General features: G+C 41.9%; 1 protein-coding gene across 4 annotated transcripts in view; it reads left to right on the top strand.

Moving 5' to 3' along the window:
- The window catches only part of LOC139598977 (transcription factor BTF3-like), a 31,233-nt gene extending 11,411 nt beyond the window's left edge, over positions 1-19,822 (top strand). For 3 of the 4 annotated variants that reach the window (XM_071445915.1, XM_071445914.1, XM_071445916.1), the window contains 4 exons: positions 10,021-10,134; positions 10,346-10,547; positions 17,952-18,014; positions 19,448-19,822. In XM_071445915.1, coding sequence (XP_071302016.1) covers positions 10,021-10,134; positions 10,346-10,547; positions 17,952-18,014; positions 19,448-19,494 — 426 coding nt within the window. In that variant the 3' untranslated portion in view covers positions 19,495-19,822. Of the gene's footprint in view, positions 1-8,579; positions 8,691-10,020; positions 10,135-10,345; positions 10,548-17,951; positions 18,015-19,447 lie in introns of those variants that run through there. The other variant, XM_071445913.1, reaches the window with a different exon arrangement.
- The last annotated feature ends 1,994 nt before the right edge of the window (positions 19,823-21,816 follow it).

The raw sequence follows: 21,816 nt of genomic DNA, 5'->3' as shown, positions 1-21,816 counted from the left end.
CCTCTGACGTGAGAATGTTTACAAAGGAATTAAAAGGACTATTAGAGGACCCCATTGGATTAGGAGAGCAGTTAGACCAGTTTCTGGGGCCCAATATTTATACATGGGAAGAAATGCAGTCAATAATGACCATGTTGTTCACACCAGAGGAAAGACAGATGATCCGGGCAGCTGGGATATGGATTTGGGAAAGGGAGCATGTGCAAGGACCTCCTGGGGATCTGAAAATGTCTATAGGGTGCCCCAATTGGGACCACAACAGCACTGGGGGGAGGCAAGACATGGAGGAATGTAGAACATTGATTATAAGATGTATCAAAGAGGCATTGCCACGTAATCAAAATGCCTGTAAGGCTTTCGATGAGCAGCAAAAGTGGGAAGAAACCCCAACAGAGTGGTTAGAAAGATTGAGGAAAAATATGAGGCAGTATTCAGAGGTTGACCCTGACACAGTGGCCAGACAGATCTTACTAAAGATAAATTTCATCACTCATGCCTAGCCAGATCTACGGAGAAAGTTAGAAAAATTAGATGGTTGGCAAGAAAAGAGGTTAAAAGGATCTTTTAGGGGGAGCACAGAAGGTGTATGTAAAGAGAGATGAAGAGAAGGCCAAGGCGAAAGCCAAGGTAATGGTAACTACCATTAGGGAAGGAAACCTGCACATAAAGAATTACCCAGGTAAGGGGGGGGACCCCAAATGTGGGAAGATAGACGGAGGGGGGATGCAGCCCCCTTGGACTGGACACAAAGATGAAAGTTTGGGGGACAGGGGAACCTAGGACCAGTTTGCTTTCACTGTAAAAATAATGGGCATATCTGAAAGAATTGCCCCCAGAGGGAAAAAGACCTGAGGGCCTATGAGACTGAGAAGAAAGGAGAAGCAGAAGATTAGGGGTGTCAGGGGCTCTACCTCCTGGGGACACAATACCATCAGGAGCCCTTGATAACTTTAAAAATAGGTCCCCAGGAGGAAGAATTTGAATTCCTAGTAGACACGGGGGCTGAAAGAACTTGTGTTTGTAGAATCCCAAAGGGGTGCAAAAAGGGTCAAGATACCATGCTAGTAGTAGGTGTAAAAGGTGAAGGGTTCAAAGTCTTAGTTGTAAAGGAAGTAAAGTTTGAAGAGGCAAATAAAATAGGAATTGGGGATGTTCTATTAATTCCAGAAGCAGGGTGTAAGTTATTAAGATGGGATTTACAGGTGCAGTTAGACATTGGAGTACTCCCAGAGGAAGGGAAAATAAATGGTAGTTAAGATTCTCCAATTAAGAGAAGAGGATGAGGAAAAAATTCATGAGATGGTGGTGGGCAAAACCAAAAAATTGAGGCAAATTGAACATGAAACCTATAGTAATAAAAATAGTTGATGAGAACCATCTAGTTCGGGTATGACAATACCCACTCTCCCTGGAAGGGAGATGAGGACTGCAACTGGTCATCCAGGACCTGCTTGAAGAAGGGACCTTAGAACCATGTATGTCCCCCCATAATATACCCATATTACCAGTAAAGAAGTCAGATGGGACTTTCAGGCTTGTCCAAGATTTAAGAGAAGTAAACAAATGAACAGTGAATCGATACCCTGTAGTGCCTAACTCCTATACACTTTTGAGTAATATCCCCCCATCACACCAGTGGTTCAGTGTGATAGACCTAAAAGATGTTTTTTGGGCATGTCCACTGGCAGAGAAAAAGTAGGGATATATTTGCCTTTGAATGACAGGACCCCAATTCCAGGAGGAAGCAACAGCTTCGGTGGACTAGGTTACCCCAAGGGTTTTCCGAATCCACAAAATTATTTGGTCAAGCCCTGGGAGAAGTACTACAACTCTTCTCCATCAAACCTGAGATAAAGCTCATCCAATATATAGATGATTTGCTTCTCTCAGGACAGGAAGAAAACAAAGTATGGGAATCCACCAAAGCATTGTTAAATTTTCTGGGGAACCAAGGACTTTGAGTATCAAAACGGAAACTCCAATTTCTAGAGAGGGAAGTAAAATACCTAGGACATGTCATTTGTGAAGGCCGCTGATGACTGAACCCTGTGAGAATTGCGGGGTTAGTCTCATTCCCACGGCCAAATACTAAGAGAAGTTAGAAGGTTTCTAGCCTTGTTGGGATATTGTAGGCTGTGGATTGAAGGATACACGCAGGCTGTCAGGTTCTTGTATGAAAAGTTAGTAGAAGAAGAGATTAGGTGGGATGAAGAGGATGAGCAAATCTTGAAACTTTAAGGCAAAAATTAGTCAGTGCACTAGCACTGAGTCTTCCTGCCTCAGACAAACCCTTCTATCTGTTTGTAGATAAAGAGGGGTAGCTCATGGAGTACTAGCCCAGGACTGGGGAGGATCCAGGGAAACTAGTGGCCTATTTATCAAAACTGCTGGACCCTGTTAGCCGGGGGCAGCCAACCTGCATTCAGGCGGTGGCCGTGACCACCGTACTCCTAGAGGAAACCAAAAAATTTACCTTTGGGGGAAAATTGAGAATATATACCCTACACTGAGTGAAAAGTATCCTAAGCCATAAGGCTGAGAAATGGCTCACTGATTCCCAAGTGCTAAAGTATGAAGCCATTCTATATAGGTAATGATTTAAAGCTAAACGTGAGTAACAAACTCAACCCTGCAGAGTTTTTGTATGGAGAACCAGGTAAGGAATTAACACATAATTGCCTAGAAGTTATAAACTATCAAACTAGAGTAAGAGAGGACCTAACAGATCAACCTCTCCAAGGAGGGAAACAATTGTACATTAATGGATCGTTAAGAGTAATCCAGAGGCACCAGGTATTGGGGTATGCTATAGGAGATGAAAGGTTAGTAGCCATAGCAAAGGGAAAGTTACCTTCCAACTGGTCAGCCCAAGCATGTGAGTTATATGCCCTAAAATGAGCTCTGGAAATATTAGCACAGAAAAGGGGAATAACATATACAGACTCAAAATACGCTTTTGGTGTAGTGCATACCTTTGGAGAAATTTGGGAAGAGAGGGGCCTATTAAATTCAAAGGGAAAGGGACTGATTCACAAAAAACTTGTTTTAGAAGTGTTAGAAACTTTACAATTATCAGAAGAAGTAGCAGTGGTACATGTTGAAGGACATCAAAAAGGGGAGACTCAAGAGGCATGAGGGAACAATTTAGCTTATTTAGAAGCTAAAAATGCAGCTGAATCAGGGACAGAAAAACTAATGATGGTGGTAAACCCTCATGGGAGAAATGCAAGAAGTCGCGGTATTTAGTGCAGCAGAAGAGGAAGAACTCCTTAAAATAGGAGTCAAGAAAGATAATGAAGGGAGGTGGAGATTAGCAGATGGGAGGCAAATGTTCAATAAACCCCTTGCCAGGAAAATGCTAGAAGGCATATATGGGACAACACATCGGGGTACACAAATGCTAAGTGATCAATTTCTAAGGGACTGGGGCTGCATAAGAATTTATGGGGTAGCTAAGCAGATGACTGAACAGTGTGGGATATGTCAACAAGTAAATAAGGTCATGAGGAAAACACCCAGGGGAAAGTGAGAACTAGCCGTACGGCTCTTTCAAAACATCCAAGTAGATTTTACTGAGTTTCCCCAGGTACAACGGTGGAAGTTTTTGCTAGTGATAGTAGATCACTTGACTCATTTGGGTAGAGGCGGTACTCACTGTGAAAGCCAATGCTAATGTTGTGTGTAAAACACTCCTAGAATCAATCATTCCCTGATATGGGATGGTAAACAGGATTGATTCAGACCAAGGAACTCATTTCACATCTAAGATATTGCAGAAAATTCTTCAAGCCCTGGGAGTAAAATGGGAATTACACACTCCATGGCATCCACAGAGTTCCGATGGGGTTGAGAGAATTAATCAAACTCTTAAAAGAACTCTAGTTAAGCTAATGATTGAAACCCAAATGTCATGGATAAAATATCTCCCTTTAGCATTATTAAGAATTAGAACCCAGCCCCGGTCATATCTGGGAGTGTCACCCTATGAAATGATGTTTGGGTTACCCTTCTTCACCTCACCTCAGAAGGTTGCCACCTATGAGGAAGGGGAAACCAATGCCAAGAAATATGTCTATAGCACAAACCTTAGAAGGGCTGAGACATAAAGGGACAATTCCTCAAACTACCATCCTGGATATCAGAATCCATAATATTAACCCCAGAGATTGGGTGATGATCAGCCCCTAACTCATGGAGAGATCAGCCCCTAACTCTTCAGTGGGAAGGTCCCTTTCATGTACTGGTCACCACTAAATTGGCTGTGCGAACTGCAGAGCGGGGATGGACTCATGCCAACAGTGTCAAAGGCCCAGTTGAAGAACACAAAGAATGGACTATAACATCCAGGCCGGGTGAAACAAGATTGATTTTCAAGCAGAGACCGAGAGACAACCAGAAAAAGAACAAGATGCTCAAAAAGTAGAGTCAAGCTTCCACCAGAGACCTCGAGAACTGTTTTAATAGGTGAGAATTACCAGCATCTGTTGAGAGGAGGGACACAAGTGGGCCGTAAAAGGTAATGGGACAGCTTCTTTAAGAAAATAAGACGAAGGAGGGCAAGACCGGGTTGGCCCCTTTGTTCACTACCAAGAAGACTCCATAGCCCTGCTGCGGGTAACAACCCTGTAGGCATGGTAAGGTAAGGGCAAAAAGGCCATGCTGGACCTCTATAATTCCTCAACTGTCTTCCTCAACAAGAGAGACTGAAGGGCAAGACCGAGTTTGCCTCTGTACCCACACCTAAGGTACGCCTACTATGGGTAGCAACCCCTTAGGCACGGTAGATGGGGGTAAAAAGCCATGCCCGACCGCTGTAATGTCCTTTTGTTCATTCTGGATAAGGGTGTTGAGGGTGAACTGGGGATTTTTTTTTCTATTTGGTTTCCTCTGTCCTTGCCCACATCGACAGATGCTAGTGTGACTCATTGAATTCAATTGTTTGAGCCAAATAACTTGTGGAAAAGGGGGGATTGTGATAGATGAGTAATGCGATGGTTGACTCTCACAATTAAAAGGCAGATATTATGTATATATGTTAAGAGAAGTTTTATAGAGTCATAGTTATGTTTTACCCTCCTTGCCTTGTTATCAGAGGGTGGCCTGGGTTTGGGACATTTGGGAGGGTCAGCTTGTTACTATGGCAACATCTGATCTTAATCGCAATTTAAGGAAGTAAATTCCACCACTGAACAGCAAAGAAAGATTTGATATACAGAACTTTAGAAGGGGCTAAAGGGTTAAAAGGTGGAACATCCATTGTGTAGATTAGCACATGGTGGGAAAGATCCTTTGATCCTGGCGCCATAATATTTTCTCTTTTCAGTCTTCTGTTGTATTTTTGAAAAGGTTTTAATAAACCTTGACATTTTGGAAGTGAGTATGATTTCTCACATTTAAGCAGCTTTAAATCAGGATTAATCCAGTAATTAACTGGCTTGGTGATTTTGTGTATTCTTTATATGGATTACTAGTTAAGCAGAGGACTGCTGTATTATATCGATGATTATGTGCATGTTACTAGCATGTGTGTATTGGCTACAGAGGGCTTTAACCTTGATCACTCCTGTTTTGGGGTTTTTTTCTTCTTTCTTGTGAGAAAAGTTTGCACATTGCCTCTGATGGAAGATTTTGATAACATTGCAGGACTGCAGATCTTATAAAGAAGATAAATATTCTATTTAGGTGGAGGGCTGTTGTGGTGTGATGTCATGGTTTGCCTCAGTTTCCCGATCCTTCCCCAGGTGCCAATCACCACTCCTTTCCCCCCTCCCTTGCCCCCTGCTGAGTGCTGTCTGTCAATCCAGAAATTCCAGAAGGGCATCGAATGATTGGCAGAGTTCAAAAGATGCCTTTCAGCCCTGGGGGACATTGGGCCATCCAGGTGTCATTTGTCCCCTGAGACTCCCCCCCCTTACCTGGTTGGTGGGATCCCTACCCCTTCCCTCCCCCTCTCCCCGGGGTTAAAAGACATAGCAACCACACGGTTCGAGGAGTTCTGTTACAGCTGTTACTGGATTCAGAGGCCTGTGGGCCAGGAATAAAGCTCTGGATCGAAACCCTCTAGCAGAACCCGACTCCTTTCCTTCACCTCGCCTTGAAGCTTCTCTGCCAGAGGTAAACCTGAGCTCCTGCATGCCTGGACTTGTCCCAAGGGCCAGATGAGCTCAGGCACGTTCTATCCGTCTATATTGGTATTTAATTCCAATAACAATGGAAGTTCATCCTAATTTTAGGTAACTTGTTCCACCTAAACAGTTGGCATTCAGAGCTCTGGGTAATCCTTAACATAAACCAGATGCAACTCCATATTGTGTTACACTGTAAAAAATAAGGGATAGAAAAAAAGAGAGATCATTTGTATTTACTGGGATGGTAGAATAAAATCTGTTGTACATTCTTCAATAGGAAGCTGATGGTTAGGGGCATTCCAGCAAAGGTTTTCCTGACCATTGTGGACCTGATTTCCCCCCCCCTTTACCACAATGGTATAAGTTACTGGAGTGCAGACATGGCCTGTCACTACTGTGATCATCATTAGTATTGCTGTAGCAGTTATGCTTGCATACACCTCCTGCTGTGCAGTATATATACTTTCAGGAATTACACTGCTTTGTCTGGAAATGAATGTATAACCAGTTGAATTAAGAATTCAGTTACTCGGAAGTTTAAAGATCAAAGATATTGTTAGGGGTTAGTCCTAGGAATGATGTCTGAATAGATCTTTCTGTAGAGGTTGATTTGTCACCAAATTAAGCTTGCGACTCTTTAGGCATACAGGACTGTAGAGTATGTCAGTCTTCAGGAGATGATCAGTTTTCAATTTTACGCCTATGGTAACAGACAAGGATACACTTGAAGTTTTTCTTTCCTAAGTAGGATGTTGCAGAATCCCCATGAGACTTGGGAAATAAAGCTTCTGTGGTGCATTGCGTCCTAAAATCTCACACTTCTCACAAACGTGCAAAGCTTATGTGGTGGGTTTTATGTTGACTAAATTGCTAGGCACTTACTAGAATTATTTATTATCTGCTGTGAGATAAGGATTAGGAGAAGAGCAAAGCAGGCTCAAACTTTAAAGGGTATAAAGAAAACTTTAATGACAGAACTAAAAGAAAGAATAATAAGAATCAGAAAAAATCTTCAGAACATTTCTTTCTCACACTCTCTTTTCTTTCTTACTGGCAGTGTAAAGAGATAAATTTGGTATTTTTAGTCCGTTTACTATTGTTCAAGTAATTTTTCTTTAGTTTACTTAGGGAGAGGAGTCTTTCTCACTGTGCTGTGGAGACTTTTCCACAAGAAAGAGTTATCTCATGGCTTTTAATTTTTACGGATAGCAGCTGGCCAGAAATCTGCAATAGTGAAGTCTTTCTTATCTTTTGCAGCTTTCTCACAGTTGCCTTTATGGGTTATATTAAACTTATGGGGTATTATTTTAAGGATGAGTTGTTTAAAAGCAAAAGTTTTTTTTATCTGTCTTTTAGATCATCTTCATCTCTGGAAACAGAGGTTTTTTACTTCTTTCTTTGGGGATGTGAAACACACCAATCACTTGTTTTTAAAATTTTAAAAAGTTTAATGATAATAAAATGGTTATAAAAATAGCAATATAATTAGAGTAATAATAATTTGGACAATTTGGATTAGGACAATATGAGACAATAGAAACAAAGAGTTACGGACATCCGAGTACCTTTTTCTGGGCAGCATAAACCTGAAAAAGGACACACGTTAACAGAGGATTAACCCTTAAAAACAATAACCTGTTGCATATTCATACATCTCATACATGATACATAAATTCCATTCAAACACAGGATTCTGTCTGGTCATCATCAACTTCTTCCTCTTAATCCAAATGGCATTGTCCTGACTGAGCAAGGCGGGAAGAAGTTAGTTTCACCTGATAATGGGGCAATAAATTCTTTTTCTCTGAAAGATTTAGGTGTCCTGTGGCTGCTATCTCGGTGTGAGTCCTTTCTTTAGAAAAAAAGTATCCTACATAGCATAGTTTCTATTATAACATTTTGTTATAACCTAAAACTATATTTAACACAGTACTTAAGAGAATTAATACAGCATAACTTTCTAACACAACACATATAATATTCATTTTAATATTTGCGAAAAGCAATAAAATATGCATTTTTCACAAGGGCAAAGGGTCTTCACTCATCTCTGTTCAAGCTTCTCATTTAAATCATAGTTACTTTAACACTTGCTTTGCTTTAGCATAGATGCCTTTGCTCATGTCTATAGTTTGAACACTCTCTTCATGCTTTTTCATTAATTAAAGGGATATTTTAGTGTATTACAGTTCATTACCATGGCTTTACCAAAAGAATTTTAGCTTAAGACTAAGGCATCTCTTAATTTTCTTTTTATCTGGGACTTGGCTCTTTCTTTACTGATTTCCATGTCTTATGTTGTTCTCTATGTGTCTTCATTTTTTTTTTTTTTTCTTACTCGAGAGAGGATTGATGTTTGTAGGTTTCATCTATGCACTAAAAGACTTAATATCTCGCCTAGGGCCTGCGGAGGGCTATGTGATCTCTGCCGGGCAGTGGTTAGAGCTGTTTACGGTGGAAGATTCTATGGGGCCGCGCTGGAGGGAAGCTAGGATCTCAGCAGCCAGGCTTGGACTCAGCAGTAGCACGCTGCGGGCTGACGGCTTCCCCTCCCTTTGCCTGGTAGTTTCTGGTGAAACTCAGTAGTGGCAGAATTTCAGTTGAGCTGTGGGTTGGCCTGGCCGCGCTGGGGAGGGGCGGCGGGGGGCGGGACGGGGACCCGAAGCTGCTCCCGGGAACTGGTGGGCCCCCACTTGGCCCGGGCCGGCGGCAGGCTTTAGCGTCGGCAAGATGTTAGCAGCCGCGACCCGGCCCAGCCTCACCCGGGGCCCCACGGCCTCCCCTCCCCCCGCCCGGCCACCGCTGGGGGCCGGCCTGGCCCAGCCAGGCCGCGTGGGCCGCGGCAGAGCGGGGCCGGTCTTACTGGCACCCAGTTACCTCTTCAAGGCCGGAAGCAAGAGAGCGATTCTCGGGCTTTGTTCGTCTTTAAATGTGTATATCACAGAGGGGGATTCAGCTCTTTTAGGTGGTTTAACAGGTTGCTAATAGTCAAAACTAGTCACTGGTTTTGTCAGGCACAGAGGAAGTTCTTAGTAGCTCCTCATAGAGAATAATTTCTGTAGATGACGTTTTTCCCTCTTTACTACTGTGAAAAACACGTTCACTCTCCTGTGAAAATTTTAAAAGTTTAATAAAGGACAATAGGAGACAAAGACCATAGAGCAAAGGTTATTATGGCTGGGTGCATCTTGGCATTCAGCCAAGGCCACACATCTTCAGGCTACTCTTTAAATACCTTTTCCATTGCATCAGCCTGTTGCATATTCATAGACCCTTATGCATAGTAAACTTTTTTCCCCAAACTAGTCTACATTTTCCAGGAACTATTTTACATGGCCCCTCCTTGGATCTGCCTTTTTAAAACATGCATGGGTTTTGGCTGTGGTTTTGCCTCCTTCTCTTTATCACTTCCAGTTTGGGCCTTGGTCCATACTTAGTTCAGACAGTGAGTGCTGATAGTTGGCATATCTGTAGCAGGTGTCCTTATCCTATGTTCATTGGATGTTATCCCATCCAAGCAGGCATTTTAACACAAGCATAGCTATTTCACTACTATGTCTAAGCTTAATTAATAACAAATAAAAACTATATCAAAGTTACTTTAACACTACACATATAAATCCGTTTTAATATTTGTGACAATTCAGTATTATAGTATGTATCTATAACACTACAAATCAATTAATGCAAAACCAGCACAGCTTGCTTTAGCAAGGAAAAGACTGTTGCAGTACAGTTGAAGGAGTGGGGTTGTGTGTGCTGTAACACAGAAATAGAACTTTGCATACAAAGTTGATTTGTAGATGGCTGAAGAGTAGTTATATGGCCACAAGAATTAGAGTTTGCAAACAACTAATTAAATATTCATTCATAACCTTTTTTTTTTGCAAAGGGTACTGCCCGCAGAAAGAAGAAAGTTGTCCATAGAACAGCTACAGCAGATGACAAGAAACTTCAGTTTTCTTTGAAGAAACTGGGTGTCAACAATATTTCTGGAATTGAAGAGGTAATTGCTTAAAAGGGGAAAATGCTTTTCTCTATAGAAGTATAAAATGTATAAAACATAATTTCCTTGAAAGTAACATGTTAAACTTGCCTGTAAATTATCTATAGGTGCTTAATTGAGCTTTAGGAACTTCAACTAGTTTCCTGTTAAATTGAAAAATCACGCTAAACTGCTTGAAATACTGGTGTTGTTTTGTTTTCTTCCCTTGCAGGTTAATATGTTCACCAACCAAGGAACAGTCATTCATTTCAATAACCCTAAAGTCCAGGCATCCCTGGCTGCTAACACTTTCACTATCACTGGCCATGCTGAGACAAAGCAGCTGACAGAAATGCTTCCTAGCATCTTAAATCAGCTTGGAGCTGACAGTTTGACTAGCCTGAGAAGACTGGCAGAAGCCCTACCCAAGCAATGTAAGTTAAAACTTGAATGCATTTCCTGCTGGCAGCTATGGGGCTTATTTGTATAGCTGCAGTGAAATTCAGTGCACTCTTACTGTCTGCAAGCATATTATAAAATGCTGAAGAAATGAGACACTTAAATCTTATTTATAGCTCAAATCCAACAATGAATATAACAGAATAAAGCAGAGGCCCCTGTTTCTCAGCATATCTTGCAGCTGGTCCAGGACTAGAAAGTTGTAGCCAGACTTGATTTCTTGGTAGTTTACTACTTGCTGTGGCTACCATAATTTGGCATACCTAGTTCATTAAAGCTAGATAGAGTTACTCTGAGAAAATTAGGTTTTAAAAGAAGGTATGTCTGTTTTGACACTTTTAATGGAAACATAAACAATAGGGAGAGGGACTTGAGGACAAACATCTTGCTACTGCTTTGTTTCCTCACAGGTGTGGTGAAGGTATTATTTCTTGCATGGGCTTTTTGATAGCTGAGGCATTCATACAGCATTTGTAAGGAAATATGTTATAATTTCTGTGTGTGTAGAACAGTGTAGCAAACAGGACTGGCATGATCAGTAAGCTAGATACACCAATTTCATATTCTATCCTTAGATTAGTAAAAGAACCTGAACACTTTTTCTCCCTAAAACTATGTTTGAAAAGTAGAGGAGGGACCTAAGTATCTGGTGTTTGGAAAAGGTGCTGCTGCTGCTACAGGGTAAGAATTGGGAGCAGAAGACAGGCTTGTTGATATTGGGAGTGATGCCTTAAGTTTTTAGCATTTATATTTTTCAGATCCTGTACTGCATTAGTGTATAACTCTGAACTCCATATAGAGTGTTAGTAGGCTCTCTTCACATTTTGGTCAGACAAAACAATCCTTCCAGGCCTGAGAACCAAGGACACCCTCTGCCTCAGGCCCCGAAAAGTATAAACAAAAGTGAATGGGGGGGGAAGCAAACCGGAGCAATATGATTTCATTACCTAAAGCTATAATTGGAGAATTAACCTCTGATATGCAAATAGACCAAACTTATATCTGTCTGAAAAACTCATGACCGTCACCCATCTGGGGTGTAGTCTCTGCAAGGCTTTTGCACTGCCCAAGGTGTATCTATTGAAGGCCTTTAATAAATACCCACTTTCTTCTTTTAACTCTGTCTAGCCTCTGTTCTAGGTAGCCACTGCAAGGCATCAGGACCATGTTTCATGTCCTGCATGTAGGGTTTTCCTACTTACTTTCTGCTTCTTGTGGCAGTTATGAACTTGATTGTTACAGTTTTTCTTTCTGTGCTTTGCTGCCAGCAAAGATAGACTCTATTCCTAAAGCTGATGATGCTTCTCTTCTCTCAACTTCCCACTGAAAAAAATTCTGCTAGAAGTAGTGTTCAGGAGGTGAGGGAAACTGCTTTCCCAATGAAGCTCAGGTCCCTCCTTCCTAGTGTCAGCTGTGTGGTTTCCTTCTGGTAGAAGTGGGGCTTGAAAGAAAGAAAACTTGAAGGATTTAAAATGAACCTGTTAAGATCTCTCTTCTTATAAAAAGGTGAGACAACTATTTATTTAAGGGAGGGGCTATTTATCAGGGAATGTATAATAGGACAAGGGGTAACACTAACAGAGGGCAAGTTGAGATTAGATATTAGGAAGAAATTCTTTATTCAGATGGAGGTGATGCACTGGCATGGGTTGCCCAGAGAAGCTGTGGCTGCCCTATCCCTGGAAGTGTTCAAGGTGAGGTTGGACAGGGCTTGGAGCAACCTGGTCTAGTGGAAGGTATCCCTGTTCATGTCAGGGGGGTAGAACATGGTGGTCTTTAAGATCCATTCCAACCTAAACTATTCTGTGTTTCTATGATTCATGTTAATTCCTCCCTGTTGTTTTGGATGCCACCTGTCCCAGGGACAAACACTTGTAACAGATGCCTCAAATCAATGTGCCTGCCACTCTTCTGCTACAATTGTTATTTTTTTTTCACTTCATCACATTTTTATATGTGGAATAATACTGTTCCCAATAATAGCTTTGCTATAGTTATGATAAAGTTGTACTTTTGTCTGGGAAAGGGTGGGGCTGTGTTTGACTTGACAAGCATGTTTGTCATGGTGTAAGTCATTGCTGCTGGGAGAGAATGGAGAAACTTGTTCAAGTCATACAACTCCTGCGGTTTGAATTAAGGCAGCAATCTGATATAAACATGACATAAATAGCTCCCAGCTCTTTTATCTCTGAGGGCAGTTTCCCAAGGAATCCCACGCAATAGTGCTCTAAATGGCTGAAAGTTTGTCCCTATGAGGTTTAGGGTCCTGACTACTGTTTTACCCATCCAGTACCCCTCAAAATTGAGAATTCTATCCAGGCATTATGGCTGCAGCCCAGGCTGCCTCCAATCTTGACCTCTCCAATAAGTTAGAGAGACTTTAGAATCATAGAATCATCAAGGTTGGAAGAGACCTTTTAAAATCAAGTCCAACTGTTAACCCAACACTACTACTGTAACCCCTAAACCGTATCACCCAGCACCAGATCCAGATGCCTCTTAAAACCTCCAGGGATGGTGACTCTACCACTTTGCTGGGCAACCTATTCCAATGCCTGACCACCCTAACAGTAATTTTTTTTTTTTTTTTTTGTAATATCTTATCTGAATCTCATGTCTCAGGTTAAGGCCACAAGTTCTTCCACATTAGTGAGCAACAGGTCCAGCAGTGCCTCTCCTCTGGTTGGGCTCTTCATCACCTGTACTAGAAAGTTGTCCTCAAAGCACTTGTATTGGGTCTGGCTGACAAGGAGTTAACTTTCCCCATAGCAGCTCTCACAGTTCTGTGTATTGGTAGCTAGAAAGGTGTTGATCACATACCAGTGCTTTGTCATTGAGGCTGTCTCTCCAACAATACCCCCTCTTCACCCTCCAAGAACAGTAGGCTGGTGGTGGGCAAATACCTTTGGAAGGGACATAGCCAGGATAGCTGATCCCAACTGACCAAAAGGATATTAACATCTGCTCAGCAATAAAAGTTAAGAGAAAGGAGGAGGAAGGAGGGGGCATTCATTATTAAGATATTTGTCTCCTGGAGCAACTACTACACATACTGAATCCCTTGTCCCAGGAAGTGGTCAGACATTGTATGTTGATGGGAAGTAGAGAATAAATAAATCTTTTTCTTCCTTTGCTTTTGCATGTGACCTTTGCTTTTGCTTTATTAACCTGCTTTTATCTTGACCCATGAGTTTTGTTCCATCTTATTTTCTCCTCTCTCAGGTCCTGCTGAAGAGGGGAGTGATAGAGCAGCTTGGTGGGCACTTGGTGTCTGGCCACAGTCAACTCACTTCAGCACTCCACTAATTTCTTGGACTGCTTGCAATTCACTGTGACATTTTTCCAGCAGATATCTGGGTGGTTAAAGATCCCTATCAGGATCAGGGCATGCGAGCATAATGCTTCCTGCTGTTGCCTTTTTCTCAGCCTGGAAATGAAACTCGAGATATTTTTAGTAAGGAGGTAATATAAAAGGGGATCTTTATTTGAAGGCTGCAGTTGAACCACTAAGTTTATTTTCTTGACTTAGTCTCTAATTTTCACCCATAAGCTTTCGACCTGCATATTGCTGTTCTTCAAAGATCACTTCATGCAATCAATCCTGGTTTTGGCATAGACAGCAACTCCCCCACCTCTCCTTCCTTGTCTGTCCCTTCTGAATAGTTTGTAGCCATCAATCATAGCACTCTAATCATGCAATTCATCCCACCAAATTTCTGTGATAGCAATCAGGTCATGGTTTTCCATCTGGGCAGCTGTTTCCAGCTCCTCCTGTTTGTTTCCCATGCTGCATACACAGGTATAGAAGCACTTCAGCTGGGCTGTCAGCCACATCCCCTTTTTAGAGGAGCTCACCCTAATTCCCTTGAGGCAATTCACAGGTGTTTTCTGTTTATTCCTCATGCCTTGGCAGCCCTGGCTCTTCTCAAGTGCCTAGAAAACCATGTCCTTCCTCCAATAAATCTAGTTTAAAGCTCTGTTTATAAGTCCAGCTGGCTTATTACTCAGGACACTCTTGCCCTGCTTGGTTACTTGAGCCCCATGAAAATTAATTTATTCCCCTTCTGGCTGACTTACACCTTTTAATGTTAGGCATCAGGAGATGGTACAGTTCTTTCTGGTTTAGGGAAGTTTCTGAGTAGAGTAAAACCATTATAGCTAGCTCATGCAGTCAGGGTTTGCCATTAGCATATGTTGGGGGTGGCATTTGGATAAACAATCCCCATGCACATCTGCAGCATTTCATGCTCCAGTAATTCCTACCCAAGACTGATAGCCTTAAAGATGTTTTATGTGGGTTTTTACTGTTGGTAGAAGCTGGAGTAGCCTACAGGTTCCAGGATTCACTGAGTCCTCTTCTTCCACCAGCATACAAAATTCAGACTTCCTTAGATGTGACCTCGTGCACATCTACACTGGTGTCTAGGCAGACCTCTGTCAGGAACGGTAGACTAGATGGATTATCATTCTGCTTTAGTGTGTCAGCCTGCTCACATTTGTAGAATAGACAGACCCTCTACTCCCATTATATTTGCTCCACATATAAAGCATTGAAATTATTTGTACCTTGTAAATTAGACACGGATTTGTTTCAAAATATGGAAGGGCTTTTACCTTTTCTTTTTCAGTTATGTCTCACTTCTGTAGCTTTCTATTCTCATTAAGAAATAGAGTATATTTGATAAACTATGTTAGCAGACTGTAAGTTAAATTCCAAGGGAGACTTGTGGCTTCAAAATATATATATTAATGCACAAAAATGCACTAGTATATTTTCTAGGAGGATGCACATCTACTTGAAACCTTGTCATTTTATGTAAGCAAAGAAACATAACACTTTTAAACAAAAGCCTTTTTGGATACAGTGGGAATGTTATTATGCCTGTTAATGATAGACATCATACCACATATGCAGACTAGCTCGGCAAGCTGCTTTTGTGGTGCATTTTTGGAAGCAACTGTTCTTTGAGCCTGTCCTGGTTTAGGGCAAATTTGGAAGAAAACCTCCAAAAGGCCCCCCAGAAAGCAAGCCCACATGGCCCCTCCCCTCAATCGGTTCAGGAAGAATTTCCTCGGGGAGAAGTGGAAGAAAACCTGCTTATTTAATAGGCAAAGCACTCCCCAGCACAAGAAATGAACAATACCAGATGACAAAACTCATTCGCCACTCTGAAGAGATAACAGATTCAGAAAGTCTCTCCTGGGGATGGTCGCTCTGTTATCAGTCCCTCTGGCACTGGGAAAGGCTGCTGCCCAGAATAGGCCTCGATGGGCTACAAAGTGCGAGCTCTCGGTGTTTCCCCGGATCGTAGTCCGGAGCAGGTTTGAACGGTTCCAAGAAAAGGGAAAGAAAAACAGTCCAGGGAAAATTCGGACTGCCTCAGCTAGCTAAGCTAACTAAAAAGCAAAAGGAGCACTGTGTTCTGCCCCATCCATGCCCAGACAACAACAGTGGAGTTCTGTGTTCCAGCAGACTGTGGGGGAGAGTGCAGCTGATAACGAAACTCTGTGCTTCTTCTTCTTCCCGCCTTCACTGTCAGAGCCAGTCTTGAAGGCACAGATTATAACATCCAGCATAAACAGAACAGATGATTGGGGATACAAGCATCATAACATCACCCTAGGACAGAGCTCTTTAGGTTATAATGCTTAAGATAAGCTAGGTGTATCTTAATGGCAACAAATGCAGTTGCAGGAATTTATAGGGTTTAGCCATAGCTTGCGCATTTTTCAACTGTGCTAAAAGCCTGGCTAAATGCTGCCACATTAAGCTTGCCTGCAGATTGCTGCGGTGGGTTGACTTTGGCTGGCTGGCTGCCAGGTACCCACCAAGATGTACTCTCAATCCCATCCATCAGCAAGATGGGGAGAAGATACAATAAAAGACTGGTGGGTTGAGATAAGGACAGGGGGAGATCACTCACCAATTGCCATTATGGGCAAAACAGACTCAGCTTGGGTAAATTAATTGAATGTATTACCAATCAAATTGAGTAGGATAATAAGAAATAGGAACAAATCTTAAAACCCCTTCCCCCCACCCTTCCCTTCTTCCTGGGCTTAACTTCACTTCAAACTCTTCTACCCCTGAGTGACATAGTGGAAATGGGGGTTGTGCTAAGTTCCTTATGCTGTGTCTCTACCACTCCTTTCTCCTCACCCTTCCCCTGCCCCAGCATCCTTTCCATGGGGTACAGTCCTTCAGGAACAGGCTTTTCCAGCATGGTTCCCCCATGGGGTCACAGGTCCTGCCAGCAAACCTGCTCCAGCATGGGATCCTCTCTTTGCAGATCCTGCCAGGAGCCTGTTCCAGTACAGGCTTTTCACAGGGTCACAGCCTCCTTTGGGCATTTACCTGCTTTGGTGTGGGGCCCTCCACAGGCTTCACGTGGATCTCTGTTCCATCATGGACCTCTATGGGTCACTGACAGTGGTGACCTTGTCCTTAAACCCTTTCAGAACAAAGCTTATGCATTCATCTATTTTCGTTCTCTAGATATCAGGATGCAGCAATTCCAGAAGTCTAGTATAAACCCATCTCTTTGCTCATGCTTTTCTTGAAAATGGAGAAGGATTAATTAGGATTTAATGGTGGTCATGGGCTGTCTCATATTCTTAAGGTAGTACAGTTAAGAATAGCAGTAAAAGTAGTGGCACAAACACCTCAGGACTTGAGATATCTATTCTTAGCATTATACTGCTTCAGTTTCACAGATGCTCATTGGTCTACTACAATGGACAGGGTTAAGTCTCACTAGCACTGGCAAATATAATGGGAATAGTTAAGAAATTACTGAGTCAGTAGAGATGTGGACCAGGACATGTGGTTACCTTATTCACTGAAGTATAAAATTGTGTATCCAGTTCCATATTCCTCTGGCTTTGCCAGGGAACAATATCTTTAATTGTCTCTAGTCATGTGTCTACTTGCAGCTTCACAATTGCACCTTAGTTTTCTTGAAGGCCTAGGATCATAAGATCCTAAGATTTCCTTATAACTTGCTAATGCTGTAAAATATATAAGCCTCAAGAACCACTGAGTAATCAATAAACCAAGCTGCTTTTAAGAGAAATTGGTAAAATCGGTCTCTTTGCTTTTAGCTGAAAATTATTACCATGCAAAGCACTCTATATATCTAGAACCAAGATGGTGAGTAGTAAACTTGTTTGACATGAATCTTCTCATTTTTCAGCTGATTTGTTTGAGCATAATTAGTAACATATAATTAGTTGTAGATTTTTATTTAGCAGGGGAACTGGATAGAGAATTGAAATTTAGTTCAGACTCTTTGATAATATTTTCAAAAAGCAAAGCACCTTTGTAATCAAGATGCTTATGGTGAGCTTGACTGATGCTTTTGAACTGCTTGCTCTTGCAGCTATGGATGGAAAAGCACCACTCGCTTCTGGTGGTGATGATGATGATGATGATGAAGTTCCAGGTAAGAACATGCATGCAGTAGAGGAAAAGGAAGTGAATTTTGCTGAGACATAATATATGTAGTATAAGATTGGGCCAAGGACAGTAAGAGTATTGACTGGTCATTCCTTTCAGTACCTGAAGGGGGGCTGCAAGAGAGCTGGAGAGGGACTTTTTACAAGGGCATGGAGTTACAGGATAAGGGGGAACGGCTTTAAACTGAAAGAGGGTAGATATGCATTAGATATTAATTAGATACTATTTAGATATTGTCCCTCCGTACTTGGTATTGGTGAGGCTGCACCTTGAATACTGTGTCTGGTTTTGAACCCCTCCAAGAAAGACTTTAAGGTGCTGGAGTGTGTCCAGAGAAAGGCAATAGAGCTGGGGAAGGGTCTAAAACACAAGTCTTATGAGGAGTGGGCTGAGGGAGCTGGGGGGGCTCAGCCTGGTGAAAAGGAGGCTCAGGGGAGACATTATCACTCTTTACAACTATCTGAAAGGAGGTTCTAGCAAGGTGGGAGTTGGCATTTTCTCCCAGGTAACAAGTGACAGGATGAGAGGAAACGGCATTGAGCTGTGCCAAGGGAGGTTCGGGTTGAACATCAGGAAGAATTTCTTCACAGAAAGAGTGGTTAAGCATTGACACAGATTGCCCAGGGAAGTGGTGGAGTCCCCATCCCTGGAAGTGTTCAAGAAATGACTGCATGTGGCACTTAGTGCTCTGGTCTAGTTGACAAGGTAGTGTTCAGTCAAAGGCTGGACCCAATGATCTTGGAAGTCTTTTTCAACCTGAATGATTCTGTAATTCTGTGATTAGGGAGAAATTCTTTACTGTGAGGGTGGTGAGGCACTGGCACAGCTTACCCAGAGGAACTGTAGCTGCCCCATCCCTGGAAGTGTTCAAATCCAGGTTGGAAGGGGCTTGGTCTAGTAAAAGGTGTCCCTGCCCATATCTGGGTTGGAATGAGATGATCTTTAAGGTCCCCTTCCAACTCAGGCCATTCTGTGATTCTTTTATAGAATTTCTATGAGCATTGTTTTCAGATACCATATGAGACTTAGATGGATCATTGGTTTGAGCTAGTATTTTTTTCCCATGTAGGAATAATAGCTATGGCTAAGATAATTATTTAATAATCAATAAGAAGACTGCTAAGAAACTGCCTTTTCAGTATCACTGCTCTGTTGTGGATATGGTGAAGTTAAATGCTCCTAAAATTGTGCTTTATAATTAACTATTTCAAACTTAGTTGTTTGAACAAGAAGAATGAACCATGAAACTCTTAAATGTTGTTTAGTTTGTACTTTATAAGCTGATTTTATTTTTTTTTACCATGTAACCACTTAATATAACCTGAAACTTTTTTTTTGGGGGGGGGGGGGGGGGAATGCGAGGGAATTGGCAAAGCTGAAGTAGGTCAGACTTGAATTTCAACATTTTTCTTTTTCTAGATCTTGTTGAAAACTTTGATGAAGCTTCAAAGAATGAGGCAAACTGAACTAAGTGACACTTTGTGAATAAAATTAAAACTTGAAAAAGCTACATGGAGCTGCTATTTTATATTGTGACTACTTTTATTTGATTTTATTTTTATTTCCTGATGAGATCTCAAGATGTGTAATATTTGGAAACTCCTAAACCTGCAGCTCTTATTCAGTTATTGCTTGTACACAGTATTGTTTTTGTGGCCTAGTTTAACAAGCCTATGCTTCGAAATAAGTCAGATTGCTAATCAATCTCTACCTAGACACAAGTTTTGAGCATCTTGTCTACAAGCTGCCCCATCTTTAATGAACTTTGCCATACAATAAAGAATATAAAATGAACTTTCTGGTGTGGCTTTTTGTCAGAAAAGCAAGAAAAATAAATTGACCATAACTATTAAGCAATCATAAAAGTCTTGCTTTTTTTTTTTTCAGAGCATCTTCCTTTCTGCTCTATTAGAAAACTGGCTTCTAAAAAAATTATAGTGCATAATGGAGCATTTAAGACTTCATTGGTGAATTCCTAGTGTTTGTGGGTCAGAGCACATGCACTGTGTTCCTAAGACACTTTGTAATGTACTGAATTTAAGAAAGAGACCTGTATTCTACAACTACTTTATGATTGTATGGGGTTTATGTGGCAAGGTTGAGGGGGCTGAAGGAGTGGCTTCTGTGAGAAGACACCAGAAGCTTCCCTTATGTCTGACAGAGTCAATGCCAGCCGGCTCCAACACAGACCTGGTGCTGGCCAAGGCCGAGCCAATCAGTGATGGTGGTAGCACCTCTGGGACAACAAATTTTAGAAGGGGGGAAGAAGCTGGGTAACACCAGCCAAGAGCGAGGAGTGAGAATATGTGAGAGAAACAACTGCAGACAGCAAGGTCAGGGAAGAAGGAGGGGTAGGAGGTGCTCCAGGCACTGGAGCAGAGATTCCCCTGCAGCCCAGGGTGAGGCAGGCTCTCCCCCCTGCAGTCCATTGAGGTCCATGGGGCAACAGAGATGCATCTGCAGCCCATGGAGGACCACATCCTGGAACAGGTGCAATTGCTCAAAGGAGGCTGTGACCCCGTGGGAAGCCCGCACTGGAGCAGGCTTCTGGCAGGACGTGTGGAGAGAGAAGCCCGTGCTGAAGCAGGTTTGCTAGCAGGACCTGTAACCCTTTGACTGAAGCCTGTCTGGATGGAAATGTGTAGATTTAAAGTTATGTTCCTTAAGAATTGCTTTAAAGACAGAATCTTTACTTCTGTTAATATTTGATTTAAAATCTGTTTATGTTTCTTCGCTGTTGTTTTTGTTGGTTCAGTTTTTATCTCAGCCATTGCCTAGCCGTGAGAAACCAGAATTTGAGCAATTAGAAAGTGGATGCATAAAGTTTTGTTATCTCCTTGGTAGAAATATTTCCCATGTATATTATTACTCTCTATGAATAGAGATGTTCGCTTCTGTAAATTTCATTTACCTCCATGCCTGACTTGTGGTTTAACCCAGGCCAGCAACTAAGACCCATGCAGCCACTCACTCCACCCCAGTGAGATGGGGGAGAAAATCAGAAGAATAAAAGGGAGAAAACTTGAGGGTTGATATAAAGACAGTTTAATAATAAGGAAAATGAAAAAATAGAGAGAGAAAAATAAAACCCAAGAAAGACAAGTGATGCAAATAAAAACAGTGGCTTACCAACTGCCCCATGCCCAGCCAGTCCCTAAGCAGCAGTACCTCCACCAACCTCCCCCCTAGTTTTATTGCTGAGCACAAGCCATATGGTCTGAAATATCCCTTTTGATCAGTTGAGGTCAGGTGTCCCAGCTGTCCCACACAACTTCTTGTGCACCCCCAGCTTACTCCCTGGTGAGGCAGAGTTCATTACATCTGTGATCACATGCTGCACAGTCAATTTTGCAAAAATAATTAAGTAAATCAGAAAAAGCAACTTGTTTGCTAAACTCTGAAATACAGTATACTTTTGTTAAACTTTTGTGGACGAGTAAAAATATTTTAGTAACACTCCCATAAGAAATTACATTGCTAAGTGCTTTTGTCAAAAGGCTTGGAGAGAAGCAACTTGGAATTAGATTTTGATTGGAGAATTTTCAAATTCCTCAAGTCCTGTGGCATGCTGGGGCAAGAAAGCGCTGTGCTGCCTTCATATCCATGGGTGTGGTTCAAAGGTAGCTCCTAGTACCTTTATCTTCTCCCTGCCATCAGAGGCTAAAGAAATTGTTCACTCAAACAAAATCAGCAGGCTGACATTTCAGAACATTATGAACCCTGAATGAGGGGCTTTAACATTTTTATAAACAAGTGTGTGATGTGGGGTTAGGGTCTTTTAATCCTAA

Source organism: Agelaius tricolor, unplaced genomic scaffold (assembly GCF_023055355.1).
Source record: "Agelaius tricolor isolate 1412-34295 unplaced genomic scaffold, bAgeTri1.0.p SCAF_21, whole genome shotgun sequence".
NCBI lineage: Eukaryota > Metazoa > Chordata > Aves > Passeriformes > Icteridae > Agelaius > Agelaius tricolor.
The sequence above is the reverse complement of the archived record's forward strand: the minus strand, read 5'-3'. Positions and strand labels throughout refer to the sequence as shown.